Source organism: Caretta caretta, chromosome 7, assembly GCF_965140235.1.
Source record: "Caretta caretta isolate rCarCar2 chromosome 7, rCarCar1.hap1, whole genome shotgun sequence".
NCBI lineage: Eukaryota > Metazoa > Chordata > Testudines > Cheloniidae > Caretta > Caretta caretta.
The window spans coordinates 18,577,731-18,594,093 of record NC_134212.1 but is presented as its reverse complement, the minus strand read 5'-3'; the positions used below and the strand labels follow the sequence as shown (position 1 = coordinate 18,594,093).

Below are 16,363 nucleotides of genomic sequence, written 5' to 3'. Positions count from 1 at the left end.
ATAAAAATGGTGAATTTTACTGTTTGACAAAAAAAAAAAATTCACCCAGCTCTAGTCATTCCTGACTTGGTCATGACTAGTGTTGGGACCAAGTGGTTGTTTAATATTAATGATCTAATTCAGGACCATGCTGGTAGCCAGTGCAACCCAGTTTGAAAATGCAATAGAAGCAATGTTGAAATACCACAGAGTTTTATTTTTTAGGAGTGGGTTTAATCCACCGAGAATTTTAGAAATGGTTTAATTATATCAGGCACTTAAATTGTTCCGATAGATCGTCCAGCTTTCTAGCTTTTCTCGGTTGCTGCTAGAACAGTGATAAACTTTGTCTACTGCTGTTTTGTTCATATGTCAGCAAAACTTCTTAACCTCTACGATTTGCGATTTGCAATTTGAAATGTAAATTGTGTTTTGACAGCTTTTATATAATACAAGGATAATTCAGTAGCAGTCATTAGTTAGATGCTGTATGAAACAAAAGATGCTTCCCCCTCTGGATGCCCGGGTCAGCAATTCTTTGCCTTCTTTTCTATTGGGTGGGTGTCGGGGGGTGTATTTTAGACATACCACAGTATGCATGTGTTGGAGACAGATGAATGTGAAGTTCCTTGCATGGGGTAAAGCCTGGAGTGGTATAAGCTCCCCAACACAGCTGTGCCAGTGCCCCTTTATCCTGAACTCCAGCCCCTCTTCTGTCCCAATGTTGGGGCCTCAAAGAGCTCTGCTCAGGGACCTGAATCTTTACCCACAATACCTTCTGTTTCAGTCTTGTCCTCCACAGGCCTGTTAAAGTGTTATTGTCATCAGTGCTGAGACATCTTCTGACTGTTCATTCCAGCTCAGTCCCCTTGCAGCTCTGCTAATGCAACTCACTGTTGATGTATAACAATCCCACCACTTCATCTTCCTTTCTATCTCTGCACACAGCTATACCTGCATTTTGGCTGAGATCCAAAACTGGAATGTCCCTTCACTCCCCATCTTTGCCAGTGCACCTCTGCCCTGATCCACAGCATCCATGCTCTTCAAGACTTGGCTCCCTTTCAAGTAGAGTCTGCCAACCAAGCCAAAATTACATAGTGGTTTTGCAGCATAGCCAAAACTCCCTTTAGGGATTGGGAGGAGACCATAAAAGTCATTTTTACTAGGTGGTAACTGGCCATTCTTAGCAGCGAATCCAATGCTGTTGATACATCTTACAAACAAGACTCAATAATATTGAAAACGTTTTTTTTTCCATGTACAGTATTTTGACAGCAATTAGCTTTCAGTTCTATCGTTTTCCCCAAGGAGGAATAATCACTTATGCATGAGAAACTGTTCCATCTTGAGTAGAAGAGAGGGGGATAATGGAAGCATCTTCATCGCTGTGATGAAAGAGTTTGATAACGGGGAGCGTTTGAATGCCAGCTTACTTTAACGTCTGTCTCTGCTAGCTAATTTTGATGAATGCATTTCTGTGCTTAGAAGGGGCTTATAGAAAAGTGCAGTAAATTGGCTGAGGAGGGAGGAATAAGCTAGGCACCGTCAGTGAACAAGGGGTACACATCTTGGAAACCCATGACCCAGGGGTGGGCAAACTTTTTGGGTTTCCAAAATTGTATGGAGGGCCGGTTCGGGGAGGCTGTGTTTCCTCAAACAACCAGGTGTGGCCCAGCCCCCGCACCCTATCCGACCCCCCTGCCCCCGGGACTCCTGCCCCATCCACCACCCCCTCCTCCCTGTCCCCTGACCACCCCCAGACCCCCTACCCCTGACTGCCCCCTGCCAGCCCATCCAACCCCACCTCTCCTTCCTGACTTCCCCGGGACCTCTTCCCCATCCAACCCCCCTGTTCCCTGCCCTCTGTCCGCCCCGACCCCTATTCACATCCCTGCCCCCTGACCACCTCTCCCCGCCAACTCCCCTGCCCTCTATTCACCCCTCCCTGCCCCCTTAACGCGCTGCCTGGAGCACCAGTGGCTGGCGGTGCTACAGCCGTGCCACCCAGAGCAGCGGGTCAGGCCGCGGCTCCGCAACTGTGCTGCCCGGCCGCCCAAAGCGTTGCGCCGGCGGTGCGGCGTGCTGAGGCTGCGGGGGAGGGGCTGGGGGCTAGCCTCCCAGGCCAGGAGCTCCGGGGCTGGTCAGGAGAGTCCTGCGGGCCGACCTCTGCCATGACCTGTTCCTCCCAGGCTACCGTCCTGTGAAATTTGATCAGTTAGCAGAGTTGAGCCTGATCAGAATTTGGCCCAGGAAATTGCGGGGTGTGGCAGGAATGGGCATTGGTGAGGCACTAGCTGACAGGCTTCCCCCTGAGCCAGCACTTGCCCAGTATCCCAGCATGGCTTTTGGAGGTGCTGCCCTTCAGCTGAGCCATGTCACTCTTGGCACAGCTTAGGGTATATCTACCCTGCAACTGGGTGGTGTAATTCTCAGCTAGAGGAGACATACCTGCACTAGCTCTGATTAGAGCCAGTGCGCTAAAAATCAAGCATAGCCGCGGCTGTCTGAGTGGCAGGAGGGGCTAGCCACCACAAGTATGTACCTATCTGAGACCCTAGGTACTTGCCAGCAAGCCTCGCCCACCGCTTTTACTGCTGCGGCTACTCTCTTTTTTAGCACGTCTCCTTCAATAAGGATAAGTGCAGGGTCCTGCACTTAGGATGGAAGAATCCTGTGCACCGCTACAGACTAGGGACCGAATGGCTAGGCAGCAGTTCTGTGGAAAAGGACCTAGGGGTGACAGTGGACGAGAAGCTGGATATGAGTCAGCAGTGTGCCCTTGTTGCCAAGAAGGCCAATGGCATTTTGGGATGTATAAGTAGGGGCATTGCCAGCAGATCGATGGACGTGATCGTTCCCCTCTATTTGACATTGGTGAGGCCTCATCTGGAGTACTGTGTCCAGTTTTGGGCCCCACACTACAAGAAGGATGTGGATAAATTGGAGAGAGTCCAGCGAAGGGCAACAAAAATGATTAGGGGTCTGGAACACATGAGTTATGAGGAGAGGCTGAGGGAGCTGGGATTGTTTAGCCTGCAGAAGAGAAGAATGAGGGGGGATTTGATAGCTGCTTTCAACTACCTGAAAGGGGGTTCCAAAGAGGATGGCTCTAGACTGTTCTCAATGGTAGCAGATGACAGAACGAGGAGTAATGGTCTCAAGTTGCAGTGGGGGAGGTTTAGATTGGATATTCGGAAAAACTTTTTCACTAAGAGGGTGGTGAAACACTGGAATGCGTTACCTAGGGAGGTGGTAGAATCTCCTTCCTTAGAGGTTTTTAAGGTCAGGCTTGACAAAGCCCTGGCTGGGATGATTTAACTGAGAATTGGTCCTGCTTCGAGCAGGGGGTTGGACTAGATGACCTTTAGGGGTCCCTTCCAACCCTGATATTCTATGATTCTATGATTCCTTGAGCTGGAATTTACTCCTCCAGCTTGAAATGGCCACTGTGGAGTGAGGGTAATTGGTAGTATTTCCTTTAATTCCCCCAGCATCTTTGAGTGTGTCCTGTATGCTTGACATCCTGCTGCTGTGTATGTTATTGATGTATGTTATTAAACAGTTGATGTGTTCTCCTCCAGAAGTGGCTACATTTCATTGGCTGATAAACTGATTCCTGTGCCCATACATGATGCTCTGAGGCCCTTCGGGGTGAGGGGGATATTTAAATGTGAGAATTCTTTACTCATGTTACTCAGTCTGTGAACGTGACCTTTCTTCAATATTCTCCCCCTCCCTCAGTGTTGTGATCTGGGATTCCATGCCAGCCTAGCTCGGACATTCAGGACATACCTGTCTGCTGAATATAACCTAGAAACCTCACGCCATGAGGGCCTGGACATCATTGAGAATGCGGTGGACAACCTGGACGCACGGAGTGACAAGCATACAGTCATGGACATGTGCAACCAGGTCTTCTGCCCTCCGCTGAAGTTTGAATTCCAGCCTCACATGGGGGATGAGGTACTGGACCTGCAGAAAACAGCATCAGCAATCTGGCATAGCCTGAGTTGTGCTAGATTCCTCTCCCCCTTGTCTGTGATCTTTAATCTCTTTCCCACCCTGTTGCCTCTGTGCCTCTCTCCATGCTTCTTTCTTAATAGGCTATTTGGCTCATGTGGTCTACTTTTTTTATCTGCTTATTGCTCGGGTATTTTTTACAAACTCTTTAGAAAGCCTATGATGTGATTCCCACCTGATCAACCCAACTTGAACTCAGACTGCCACTATTTAAATACTTCTTTGTGTATCGTTTTTCAACTGCTATGTGATCAGTGCTTTGCTTAGGCCCAGATACAGGGCATTGCCAGTTAGAGATGGATTGGGGTACCCAACATTCCTAACATACCAGAAAGAGACCAGCTTGGGGGCGGGGGAGAATGATCTAATTGCTTAAAGTATTCCTATTTGTCCAGTGAATGTTTCAGTCTCCTCTCTCTGGTTTTGTTACTGCCATCAGGTATGTCAGGTGAGCGCCCAACAGCCTGTGCAGACGGAGTTGCTCATGCGATATCACCAGCTGCAGTCTAGACTTGCCACTCTCAAGATAGAGAATGAGGAGGTGAGAGCAATAACTGGCTTTGATCATTATTCCGGAGGACTGTGCTAATAACTTCACAGTCTGTGCCACATGACCGTCAACATTCTGTGCTAGAGCTTTCAGTCAGCTGGAATGTTTGGGTTGGAATCTTTTCAGCTGTAGGGAAATGCTGAGGCTTCGAGTGGCTTTTCTGAAGACTCCCACTGACTTCAGTGGACATTGGATCAAGCCCAGTACATAAGAGCTGCTTGATGGCCAATTACTGTGGCCAAAATATGTCATTCTCCCAGTTTGTTTCACAAGTACTGTGCTCCCCATTTCTGCAGGTACGAAAAACTCTGGATGCCACTATGCAGACCTTGCAGGACATGCTGACAGTGGAAGATTTTGATGTTTCAGATGCCTTCCAGCATAGTCGCTCCACTGAGTCAGTCAAATCAGCCGCTTCAGAGACCTACATGAGTAAAATAAACATTGCCAAGAGGAGAGCCAACCAACAGGAAACTGAAATGTTCTATTTTACGGTGAGTCTCATCTCAAGCTATATAGGCTACGCAGCATTAATTGGTTGGGTTGTGTCCCATTTAAAATGCTTGTTAGTGAACAGCAAGAGCCAGTTTGGTCTGTTTAAATATTTGTCTTGTGTTTTGTTTGAAATTGAAATGTGTGCTTCTCAGCTGTAGGGAAATGTGCAGGGAAAAATCACGTATCCTTGTGTTACTTTAAAAAAGCAACAACTTGAAAAGCTATCTATGAAAGGAGACTTAAATAAATGAGCTGGGAGACTCAATAATGGGCAATAGAGCCTTCCACTCCAGTTTGCTGATATGAAACCACCCCTGTCTCACAGTGTTCCTACCTCGGGGTCTATGTGAGATGAGTTTGATGGTCTCTGTTAATTCCCATAAGACATCACTCTGCAGTACTGTCAGTCCAGCCCACCTACCCTAAGCAAAAACTTACAGGCATGGCTAAATCTCCACTTTCAGATTTCTCTCCTATTGTTCTGTGGAGGGTATGGGATTAGCTCCGTCTGGCCACATAGAACAGGCCTCTCAATAATTTCCCATAACCCAGGGGGTCCACATGCATCCCGGGGAGTCAATAGGAGGCCAAGGCCATCCATGTGGGGAGCCCATGCCTCTCCTTTAACTCTTGGACTTCAGTGTTGTCCTTGCCCAAGAGCCACAGCTTGGCATCTGCCCTGGGGACAAATTTAAGGGTAATATCCACCATGGAAAGATGGCTGTAGGAAGATACCCATAACCTGGGGCTGTAGCATCTTTCTGCAGCGAGCTCTGTGCAGATCCCAGGCCCTGTAGAACAGGCTCATTATTATTTCAATTTCAAATATAAGAGATGACTTCAAGAGAAATGTCCCCTGTTCTCAACAAGGCACAGGTTATTGAAGGTGGTTGGTAACATGACATGGCTTGTAGTGTCCCATGGTACATTCACGTGTGCAGTAGGGCTTACAACTTCTCTGTGATTATTATTTTATGGTTCCCAGTCAGAGAGTTAGTTGGAATTTTATTTGTAAGGAGGTTTTTTTTTTTTTGCAAAAGTTGTCATCTCTCTCTCTCTCTCTCTCTCTTTCATTTTCTGTCCATTTCTCCCCCACTCCTGAGATGTATAAAGTTATTGGCCTCCAAGGCATTATTGGCTATGAGGCAGTTTCTAAATAAAATAGGAAGGTTATGCATTGAATGAGACTAGCTGCTTAGCATAAGTATCTGATCTCCCGAGCCAGGAAGATCTCATGCACTGGGAATTCTCCCTTCCTTATCGCTGTTTGCACAAAGGCAGAGCCCTGTCTCTGGAAGGAAAAGCTCATTGCTTATTGGGCCATTCCCAGAAGCCTGACAAAAGAAGGCTTTCTTTGAACTGTTTTCTTTGGGGTTCCTTGTGTTCCAAAGCCATGACCTCAAGCACATGGCATAACACAAAGAATTCTGGGCTAATAAGATCAACAGTACTGCTGTTTGAATAGTGAAAAGTGAAAGAGCAAATTTTAACCCACCCTTGGTTCAGTTTTATGTATGTAACTGAAGTCTGGTTTATTAGAGCTTAACAGACTCTCCTGCTGAATCCCTTTCCAGCAGTCCACAGGCAAAAATGTATATCAATTAGAAAACATTTTCACCAAGAGTCCTTACCCATCTTGTATTTGTGTTTGTGTTTTTTCCCCCCAGAAATTTAAAGAGTATTTGAATGGCAGTAACCTTATCACCAAGCTCCAGGCTAAACATGACTTATTGAAGCAGACTCTTGGAGAAGGTGAGTCCTAGGGTAAAGTCCAGAGAGAAACCTTGCATCTCACATCAAGATTTCAAACCAGACCTTGAACTTTTCAAATCTAACCTGCTACTTTCCTTTCCCTGGGTGAATGCTAGCCTCTACAATTAGCTGCTTCTGTTAAACTTAACAGAAGACATGCAAAAATATTCTTGACCTGATCACCTTTATTTTTGACTGAGAGTAGACTGTGAATTCAAAATGTAAATGTTCGGCTGCATTATTGCTGTTTACACTGCCAGGTGTACTGGGTGCCTCCAAGGATTCAGTCCAGAATTACAGCTATACCCAATCATGCTTTCTCCAGCAGCAACCAATGGGTTAACTGCACAAAATGGGGGGTGGGAGGGAACCCAAAACCAATGGGAGCTATTTTAACAGGGATGCTGTATACTTCACTGTTTTCATTGGCAATTAAAGGGTCATTTTTCAAATACGTGAGGCTTCCAGATTAGGTTTTGTACATTAAACATTTTTATGAGCACTGATATGAATTGAAATGCTTGCAGAAATGTAATTTTAAATTAAATTCTCTGCAGCACTGGAAATCCAAAGCCAGCTGCAGCAGCAGCTCTGTGCTAAGCATGGAGACTTGGCAGTGAAACTGACTGGAAACACATAGTGGTTAACCTTCTGGTCTACTTTCACTTTCCAAGAAAGTGAAATGAAGAAACCAAACCAAACAAGACACAGGGTGAAAAGTAATTGGAGATTTAAAACCCTTTCACTTTTAGTAATCAGGGAGTTGTGATGGTGGTACAGTAAAGAAATTTAAGTACATTTATATGATTTTTTTTTTAAAATCCTGGACAACGTTCCGGAGTCTGTGAAGTGCTGAGCACCTACAACTCTCATTGAGGTCTGCAATTGTTAACGACAGGTGCTGACATCAAGTCAATGTGTGCTGAGGCCCCAGCATCTTCCCTTATGGGAAATCCTACAGATTTCTATAGTTGGAATATAGAACAGAATAAAAAGAGACTTTTATCCCTGCCCTTATATTCCATTGGATGGTTTCAAAACTCTGTAGACAGGATCTTTATTCTTTAGTCAGTTCAGTAGGTCTTTTAGTAGGAACCTCTATTAAATTCACTAGGACTAGGATAACCCGGGGTAATATGCATTCCGGATGGTCTGTATTATTGAATTACAAGCGATTTCACTGCAGTTAATATCTTAGACAGACTAATTTCAGTTAATGTATAAATTCAATTTCTTTAATTGTAGGGACCTGGTCTTTGTGAAAGATTCCACTGGAAGGAAATGTAGCCTCCTGAGAAGCCAATTGGGGTTTCCCAGGAGCACTAATGATATTGTTCAAAAAGGAAGAATTCATTAGCTTTATAAAGGCTTCTGAACTTTAGAACATAAGGGGACTCCTCATTTCTGATTGGCAGAGGAGATGGTCATGACCCACACATGCCCTCTGTGTTCATTCACGTTCACATGACTACATAAGGACACTGGGAACTTGAAGGGTATCTGCAGGCTGAACAGTAGAGTATTTCAGCTACCCAAGCAATAAGTCTGAACTTAGTCATTGCACTGTGTAAACTGCAGGTTCATCCCCTCCCTGGGGCTTGGCTTTATTTACAAAACAATGAGACCCCATAAAGGTCAGCTCACACCTTGTCCCCATCCCCAGTCTTGGCTGCTGCTAGAGTTCCTCCTTCAGGACTGATCCAATCCTGCCAGAGAGCCATTTCCACCTGCTTGTATGCAGACGGTCACCTGTCTCAGTGAGTTGGGGAAAACCCACTCAACTCTTTCCCACCTACTTAAAGAGTAGGGTGTTTCATCTACCTGCTAACAGAAGAGGGTGTTTCGGGCAAACATTGTTGGACTGTTACAAACCTCTTACACCACCTTGGACTTGTGGTTTACAGTCTGAATCTCCACTCTCTGTGTAAGGGTCTCTGTCATCCCTTAGCTACAGTTTCGTTAGGTTTAAGGCTGCAACTGAGGAAAGCTCTTAAGCAGGTGCCAAAGCCTATCCCTATCCCGGAAAAGGCTTAAGCACATGCTTTAAGTTAAGTAGCTGCTTAAGTGCTGTCCTGAATAGAGACACTTTTCTCTCATTGATACCTAACACAGGGATTTTTAGGTCTATTGGGAACAATATAGATTTTTTGTGTCTTATGCCCTGTTTGCAGAAGACTGAGATGCTTTATAGCCCTGGACAGTTGTTCCACAATGGGAGAGAGGATACTTATTTTTAAAGTTTAAAGAATCAGTGATCTCCAATCTCATTTTAGTACTACAATACGCGTACTGCTGATCTTAATGTAATAAAAAATAATTACCTTTTGTTGACCTTTATCACAAACATATTTTCTCCTCCAAGTTTATTGAGCTTTAGAACCTACCTTTCCCTTAGATCCTGTGATTTATTGCCTGTAGCATGTTTCTTAAACAGAACTGCATCTAAAGAATAACATTTTAACATAAGAAAACTGTCATGGACTCATAGGGCTCTATGAAAATACTTTCTTCTCCCAGAATTCTCAGTACTCCGAATAGCTGGATAGCCCACTAACACACTGCAGTAACAGAACAATAACAGTCTGTTTTACATCCTCATTGGGGTAGTCCCATATTTCAACTGAACTTGGGTATGGATCTCATTAGATTTAGTCAATCTCTGCACATTGCCAGGCAGAGCTCCCAGCAGCTGTTTCCAAATTCAGGCTTTGACATTTTGGAGGAGGGAGAGGAAGGTGGAGCAAAGGGTTAGTAGAAATCTGACTATCTGAGCTCTTCCCATAGATCAGATCTTAATGCAGAGAACAGATAATAGTGCTAAGATGATACCATAAATCAGTGGGTAAAATGATTGGACTCCTGATGATGCATTGCTAATCATTGTTCCCTTAACTAGAAACACTATGGCGGTGCTTAGGAGAGAGAACTATAGTTAAGGTTGCAAAGAGTCAGTTAAAACTCCATTTTTTCCCCCTAAGAGCTGTGTGAAAACAGCCACAGGTGTGTCACAAAATTTCACGTGAAAATGCTGAGCATTTCATTCCAAGCTCTCAGGTGATTCCAACATTTAGACTTTCTGCAAAAAACCCACTAAATGGCCATTTTCACACTGGATATTTAAAATGGCACATTTCAGTGTGACCTGATTTTTATCTGAAGCAAATCTGGCATTTTCAAAACACTATATTTTTGGCTCAAAAGTAGGAAATTACTTGCTTGTAGGGACCTTAACTTTTGCATTTCTTGACTCTCCTTGATTTAATTGTACCACTTTAGTGTCACATTATTATGGGGTGTAATTTTTTTTAGAAGAAAACCAGTGGGATTTATCAACAGCTTTTCTACTGGGGGAGAAGGAGAGGCTGGAGTCAAAAATGCCATAGAGGTGGCAGTCTGGGAAAGGATGGCTGAATGACCAGCTGTCCAGTAGAAGGGAGGTGGAGAGGAGGGCTTTTTCACCATGTTGAGTTTTAGACATATCTAGAAAGAGATGTGAGAGAGGCAGTCATGGGAGTCTGCACAGCGCAGGAGAGGTTCAGGTGGGAAAAGAGAGTTTTGCGAGTTGTAAGTGTAACCCACTGGTGAGTGTGTGTTACCGGTCCCCCTCTGTGTCCAGTCTGTCGGGGCTATGAGTCTGTTACAGCCCCAACTACAGAGCCTAGGCTTGTTAGCTCAAGCTGTAGCAGCTCATGCTTTTAGCTCTGGAGGTCTCCACTTGAGTTACAGGCTTGATGGGCAAGATGGTGGCCGTCGCACAAGCAGAGGTGGTGTTTGAACTTGTGTGATTGAACAGTATCACTCAGGACAGTGTGTAGATGGCAGTGAGGAGTCAGTTGAGGTCTGATCCCTGGCAACATTGTAGCAGGAATGTGAACTTGAACGTTTTCTTTTATGTGCCATACGAAATAAAGAAGAAATCAGCTTTCCAGGCCTTCGCAGAAAGGCACAAACAGCATGCGAAATTAGTTTACAATTTATCTGTGGAATGACATAAACTTATAAAAATGAATAGATCTTATCAGTGATATGCTGCCATTTATATAAAATCTGAGGACTATAAATACATGAAGGGAATAAGAATATTGACAGCCAGAATAGAGTCTGCCTGGATATGATTAGATGGTCTTTTATCTCTTAGGAAAAGCTGAGCTACTGAATACTTCACTGTATTAAGATGCTATTAGTGGCCCTCCATGAGGCAGTGGGATAATCTTAGCTCACTCCCCAGGGGCAACAGTCCTTATCAAGATACTGCTTTCCTATTTGGTTTGGTATAATAATCAGACACAAGGGTCAGATCCTCAGCTGGTGTAAATCAGTGTAATTGCACTGGTAGCAATGGACCTGCACTGATTTACACCACCTGAGGACCTGGTTGGTTTTTATGAGAGGCAAGAAGACACAAAATACTATCTCGAGACTCAGTCCTGCAAATAAGCCATTGACATCAGTGGATGGTGAGGGGACTCCGTCACTCACAGGTTAGGGCCCTTGACTTGTAAAACTTCTTTCAGTGGAGGAGTTGTTAGTGGGGTAACATAGCAACAAGCTAGAAATCTTCTGTACCATACAGAACTGACAGCTTAAATATCGTGTGTGTGTGTAAAAACAACCCACATCCTAGGCACTGATGTGAAAATGAGATGGAAATTCATGTGCAATTTTTCTTTCTAGGTGAGAGAGCTGAATGTGGCACAACCAGGTAAGAAGTGTTTCGTCTGCTTTACCCGCTTGGGGAGGGGGCTGGCTCACTTTTTCCGAGGGACGAGACTCGGGGAAAATGTGGTTTGATTCATTAGTTATTGACTCAGCACACTGGGTTTCAAATGTAGCTGTATCCTCCAGCTGCCCTGTGCTGGGCTATGCCCTGCGACAGGGGAGAGGCTGAAACCCAGCGGCCTGCTCCTCTGCTGCATTGTCTAAGTGGATTAATTAGAATGATGACAAACAGGCCCTTGTTTTGCTGCAGTGTAATTTCCATCTGACTAGCTCTGAAGTGCCTGGAAGTGCTGTGTCAGCACGGTGCATTGCAGTGTCTCGATAAACGTATCTGAAGTTGTGCTGTATTCATAGCCAGCCTTAGGACTGCACAACACATGGGTGTCAACCCTCCCAACCCTGTCTCCAGCCCCTCCCAGTCGATCCACTGTTCAAGCAAGGGCATGACATGCTGCATGGGACTCCAGGTGACACTGGGGTGACCACCCAGATCCAGCCCTTGTAACTGGTGTTATGAAAAACACTGGTACTTCCCCATCCAAATAAATTTGTTAGTCTCTAAGGTGCCACAAGTCCTTCTTTTCTTTTTGCGAATACAGACTAACACGGCTGCTACTCTGAAACCCATCCAAATGAAGCAATTGATGGAGCTGAGAGTAGATGTAGGAGGGAGGGGCCTTTACTATTGCATTTTCCGACTGCTTGGTACACACAGCCATTGAGCTCAGCTTTAGCAGCTTGCTATGAATTTGTAGGATTTATAACAATAGGATGTGCGTCAGTGATGCTGCCAAACCCCTCTCCACAGCTAGTAGAAACCCCATATCATCTGTTTATAGCCCTGTTTCGGTTTTTCATAAAGTTTTCAATACCAGCAGAAACATTTGATCTTATAAATGCTGAAACATGCTGGCTGCTGTGACTGCATTTCCAGACAGGAAAACAGCTCCACTAGTGCTCTGTGGAGCTCTCTCTTCAGCAAGCTATTCGGAAATGGAGGCATACTGCTGGAATTAACATGCCTTAGAACGTCAGCAAGGCTGAGAACTGACCAGGATTCTAAACAGAGGTGGCCGGGGCCAATCACACGAGAACACAGAGATTCCTTTCTCCCCTAGGCAGGAATAACCCATGGCGGAGACAGGAAGCTCTGTGAATTTGAGGAATCCTTACATCAGGGTTATCTGGGTTTGCCCTGCTGTGTAAGAGGTACATGGCTCAACTTCCTAATCTGCATATCTCCCAACGTCCAATGGAGGCAAGAGGCATCTGCTCAACTGCCTGCTCACCCACTTGTTGCAGGCCCTGGATAGCAGATTCTTCAAGAGTCATGCTTCCAGATCCTTCCCGGGTTCTTCCAAGGCTATCAGCTACCCCAGGAGCCACTGATCACCTACTTACTGGTCCTAGTTGGAGCCATAGTTGGCTGATTGCAGGCAGAGCGATAAAGCCAATTGTTGTGTAGAGCATTGTCTCTACTGATGCCATGTTCCAGCCCAGACGGGATTGCATTTCAGTGGTGCTTTGTGATCCTTTGGATGAAAAGGTGCTTTTAGTAAAGGACTGATTGATTGGTGAAGGGCCACCAGAGTAACTAAAGGAAGACCAAAAACTGTACCTAGACTTTGCTCTTAAGGAGCTTCCTTATCTGGGGTGGAAGCGACTGGGACAGTATCACAGGCCAAAATAATCAGGGGAACGAATAACAAAGAGTGATGAGTGAGGGATGACAACACAGCACTCTGCTTCTTTTGTTGTTTTTGTCCCTGAATTTATTTGTGTATCACATAAACAAACAAATGAGAAAAATCTCCTCCTCCTCTGATGTAGCACTATAGGCACTGTCAGAATGGCCTTCCGACTAAATCCAGCTGGAGGCCAGAATGCTACAATCTTTTTCCTTCAGGGCCTCATCCAGCTAGAGGAAATCATAGAGCAACAAACCTCCTCGGTCTCTTTGGTTTATATCACAGTCATCTAACTGAGAATCGGATGGGCTCTTCACTGCACTGTAATGATTTCTACTTCTGAATTGTCAGTTGAAGGAATGGCTATAAGCAGCAAAAGTGCCTGGAGTCAAATTGTTTCTTTTAATTGAAGGCACCTGATTTATGTGTCAGTGGCTCATGACTCTGTCACCTTTTAACAGATAGAGTTGTTTGTAAATTGTTCTTGTCAGTTCAGCTCAAGTCTCTGAGAACTTTTGCAGGAAGGCCCTTTGCACTGATTTTAGCCAGACTCATTAAAATCCCCTACTGTGATGTGTTACAATACAAATATCCATAACATTTTGTGGCCGTGAGGATGAAGGTAGAGTGGAATCACGACAGTAGGACTTCATGTCATTTTTCTCTTTCACGGTCTAGATATTTGAGTTCTGTAGACTTGAATTTTAGAAGATATAGTCACGTTCTGAATAATGTCAATGAGAACCAACTGGCTAAATTTCTACCCAAGGCACTGAAATAATCCTTCTGTGCTTTCATGGGCTACATGTCCAGGAGTGTTGAGCACAATCTCCAGTGAAGTCAGATGGGGCTGCAGGAGCTCATTGCCTCTGAAAATCATGTCCAAACACCAGCAGCTCACAGGGCAGAAGCTAGCATCACTTGCCAGCCATTCCAACTATAAAGGCAGTGGGCCCAATTCCGCTCCTACGTAACTGTATTGTCTTCATGGAGTTGCTCATAACTGCCCTGGTGTAAGAGGCAGCGTGGTCCAGTGAATGGGGCACTTGCCTGGGACTCAGGAGACCTGGGGCCTGTTGTAAGTTCTCTGCTCTGTGACTTGGGTGAGTCACTTTTATGTGCCTCTGTTTCCTGTCTTGCCCTTTGTATATTTTTGACTAGTAAGTTTTCAGGTCAGGGACTGTCTTTTACTCTGTGTATATACAGTGCCTGGAATAATGGGTGCTGCTCTCTGTTGGGGTCTGTGATTCCAGCAGTAATAGTAAGTGTGAGACCAGAATCAGGCCCAATAGTTGCTTCACTTCAGATTCCTCCTTCATATACCGGCCCCTTAGGATGTCCTGACACTTCCCTGCTGTCTATCAGACACTCTCTTTACTTGACCATTGTCGACTTGAACTACGGTACTTTTTGTGATTTATTTTAAAACAAATCTCACTGTATAGAAAAACCCACTGGGAATTTGAAACAAAGGGAATTCATTGCGACAAAGACAGAGCCCTAAATATGGGGTTTTTTAATCATTTTCCCCCCACACACCATTCCATACTCAATTTGGTTTGTTGCCAAAGGGTTGTATAGAGGCTGGGTTGTGCGCTTCAGCTTGTTACTGCTATGTTGTGCATGAGTGCTGGCCTCTGCAGGGTTGCATGGGGTGGCTGGAGGCTGTCCTGACTTCAAAATTTAAAAACTACATTGAAGCATAAATTTTGAAGGAAAGAAAATGACAAAACCGAGGAATTTGGACCTGCATTTTTTTTTTCTTACAGCTATTTGCAAATTTTGGTCCTAAGCTCCCCAGCCTAGACAATGTCCCTATGAATATTTGTAACTGTAATATTACAAATAAAAGTTAGCTGTGGGTTCTTTGGAGGTGCCATCACTTTCCTCCTAATTGCTGAGTTCCCAGCACTAGGATGAGATCTGTTTGGGAATAAACAGTTTTGCCCCGAGTGTTTTCCGTAGGTTAGCATTGGTGTAATTGGGGGATTGGATTGAACTTTTCAGCCGCTCTGAGAGCTCTCTCAGCAAGACAGTGCGATGAACTGGCATAAGTGGCAGGAAAATGTTAAAAACCTAGCGCAGGACCAACACTGGCCTTTACTTTTGTAAAAATGTTATCCCTGCTTCTAGCCCAAATGCCAAGCCGGGACTGTGATACATGTCATCTCACAAAGTGAAAAACAAACCACAGCTTAACAGAGGTAATAGACAATATCTTGACCAGAAATATTAAGCAGCTGTATTATTTTCTGGCATGGAGGTGACCGGTTCTGTGTGTGGCAGGAGAAGAAGATTCCTATAGTCCATCATTTATTCAGATCCTGGTGCGCAGCTTTTAATTTCCTGAGAGGGGTGTGTCTTATGATGAACCACTAGTAGCTAGTCAGGGTTGTGCATTGTGCCTTTTAGTGACATCCTGTTCGAGCTGTCTAGTTGCAGCTACTCTGCTGGTGATCATATCATGGGGCATTGCTGGACTACTTTGGGAGATCATGGAGGGTAATGGGCTGCCAGTTTATAATTTTTAGCTATTCCTATTATAAAGATGCATTCTTATTGCTAAATTACATAAAGCTGACCAGGCGTTAGGTGACTTACAGGCCAGTGGGAAGACACAGTCCCTGCCTTCAGCAGCTTACAGTGTAAAGCCCCGATTTTTTACAATGAGTTGTCCCCAGAAAGGCTCTCCCACACATGCTTCCCTGGAGCTGTGCGTGGGCACAGCAAGCCACCGTGCATGGAGCTCCTCCCAAGATTGAGGCCTAAACCATACATCCAAGATCTGTCAGCACACACAAGGATCTCCCCCTCCAGACGCTTAGCTAGGGCTTTGAAATAATCAAGTGTCTGCCCTAGAAAAACTATGTGAGGTTTTACGCTGAGCCCTGGCTCGGGACATTGAGCGTATAGTCAGTGCTGTGTGGATTCCCATACAATGTGGGCATAATCAATAAAGGTCTCAGTGCCTTGATTTAAGTAACTCTCAGTAAGTGGAGATGCAGCATCAAGCTTGGTAGGAAGATGCCAGCGGGGGGAATAGCTACAGCATCTGTTTAGAGCCAATGCACTAGTCTTTATAGAGGGTTCCCCATCTTCCCCCCCCCCCCCCCGCCACAGCCTTTGAGATCTTTCCCTGTCAATGTATTTATGTTGG

The 16,363-nt window shown here is 45.0% G+C and overlaps 1 protein-coding gene across 5 annotated transcripts in view; it reads left to right on the top strand.

Annotated features, from left to right (window-relative positions):
- The window catches only part of SRGAP3 (SLIT-ROBO Rho GTPase activating protein 3), a 226,838-nt gene that overhangs the window by 181,668 nt on the left and 28,807 nt on the right, over positions 1-16,363 (top strand). For 4 of the 5 annotated variants that reach the window (XM_048858312.2, XM_048858313.2, XM_048858311.2 and 1 more), the window contains 5 exons: positions 3,724-3,945; positions 4,442-4,543; positions 4,849-5,046; positions 6,715-6,799; positions 11,474-11,501. In XM_048858312.2, the coding sequence (XP_048714269.1) occupies positions 3,724-3,945; positions 4,442-4,543; positions 4,849-5,046; positions 6,715-6,799; positions 11,474-11,501 (635 nt within the window). The remainder of the gene's footprint in view (positions 1-3,723; positions 3,946-4,441; positions 4,544-4,848; positions 5,047-6,714; positions 6,800-11,473; positions 11,502-16,363) is intronic. The other variant, XM_048858315.2, reaches the window with a different exon arrangement.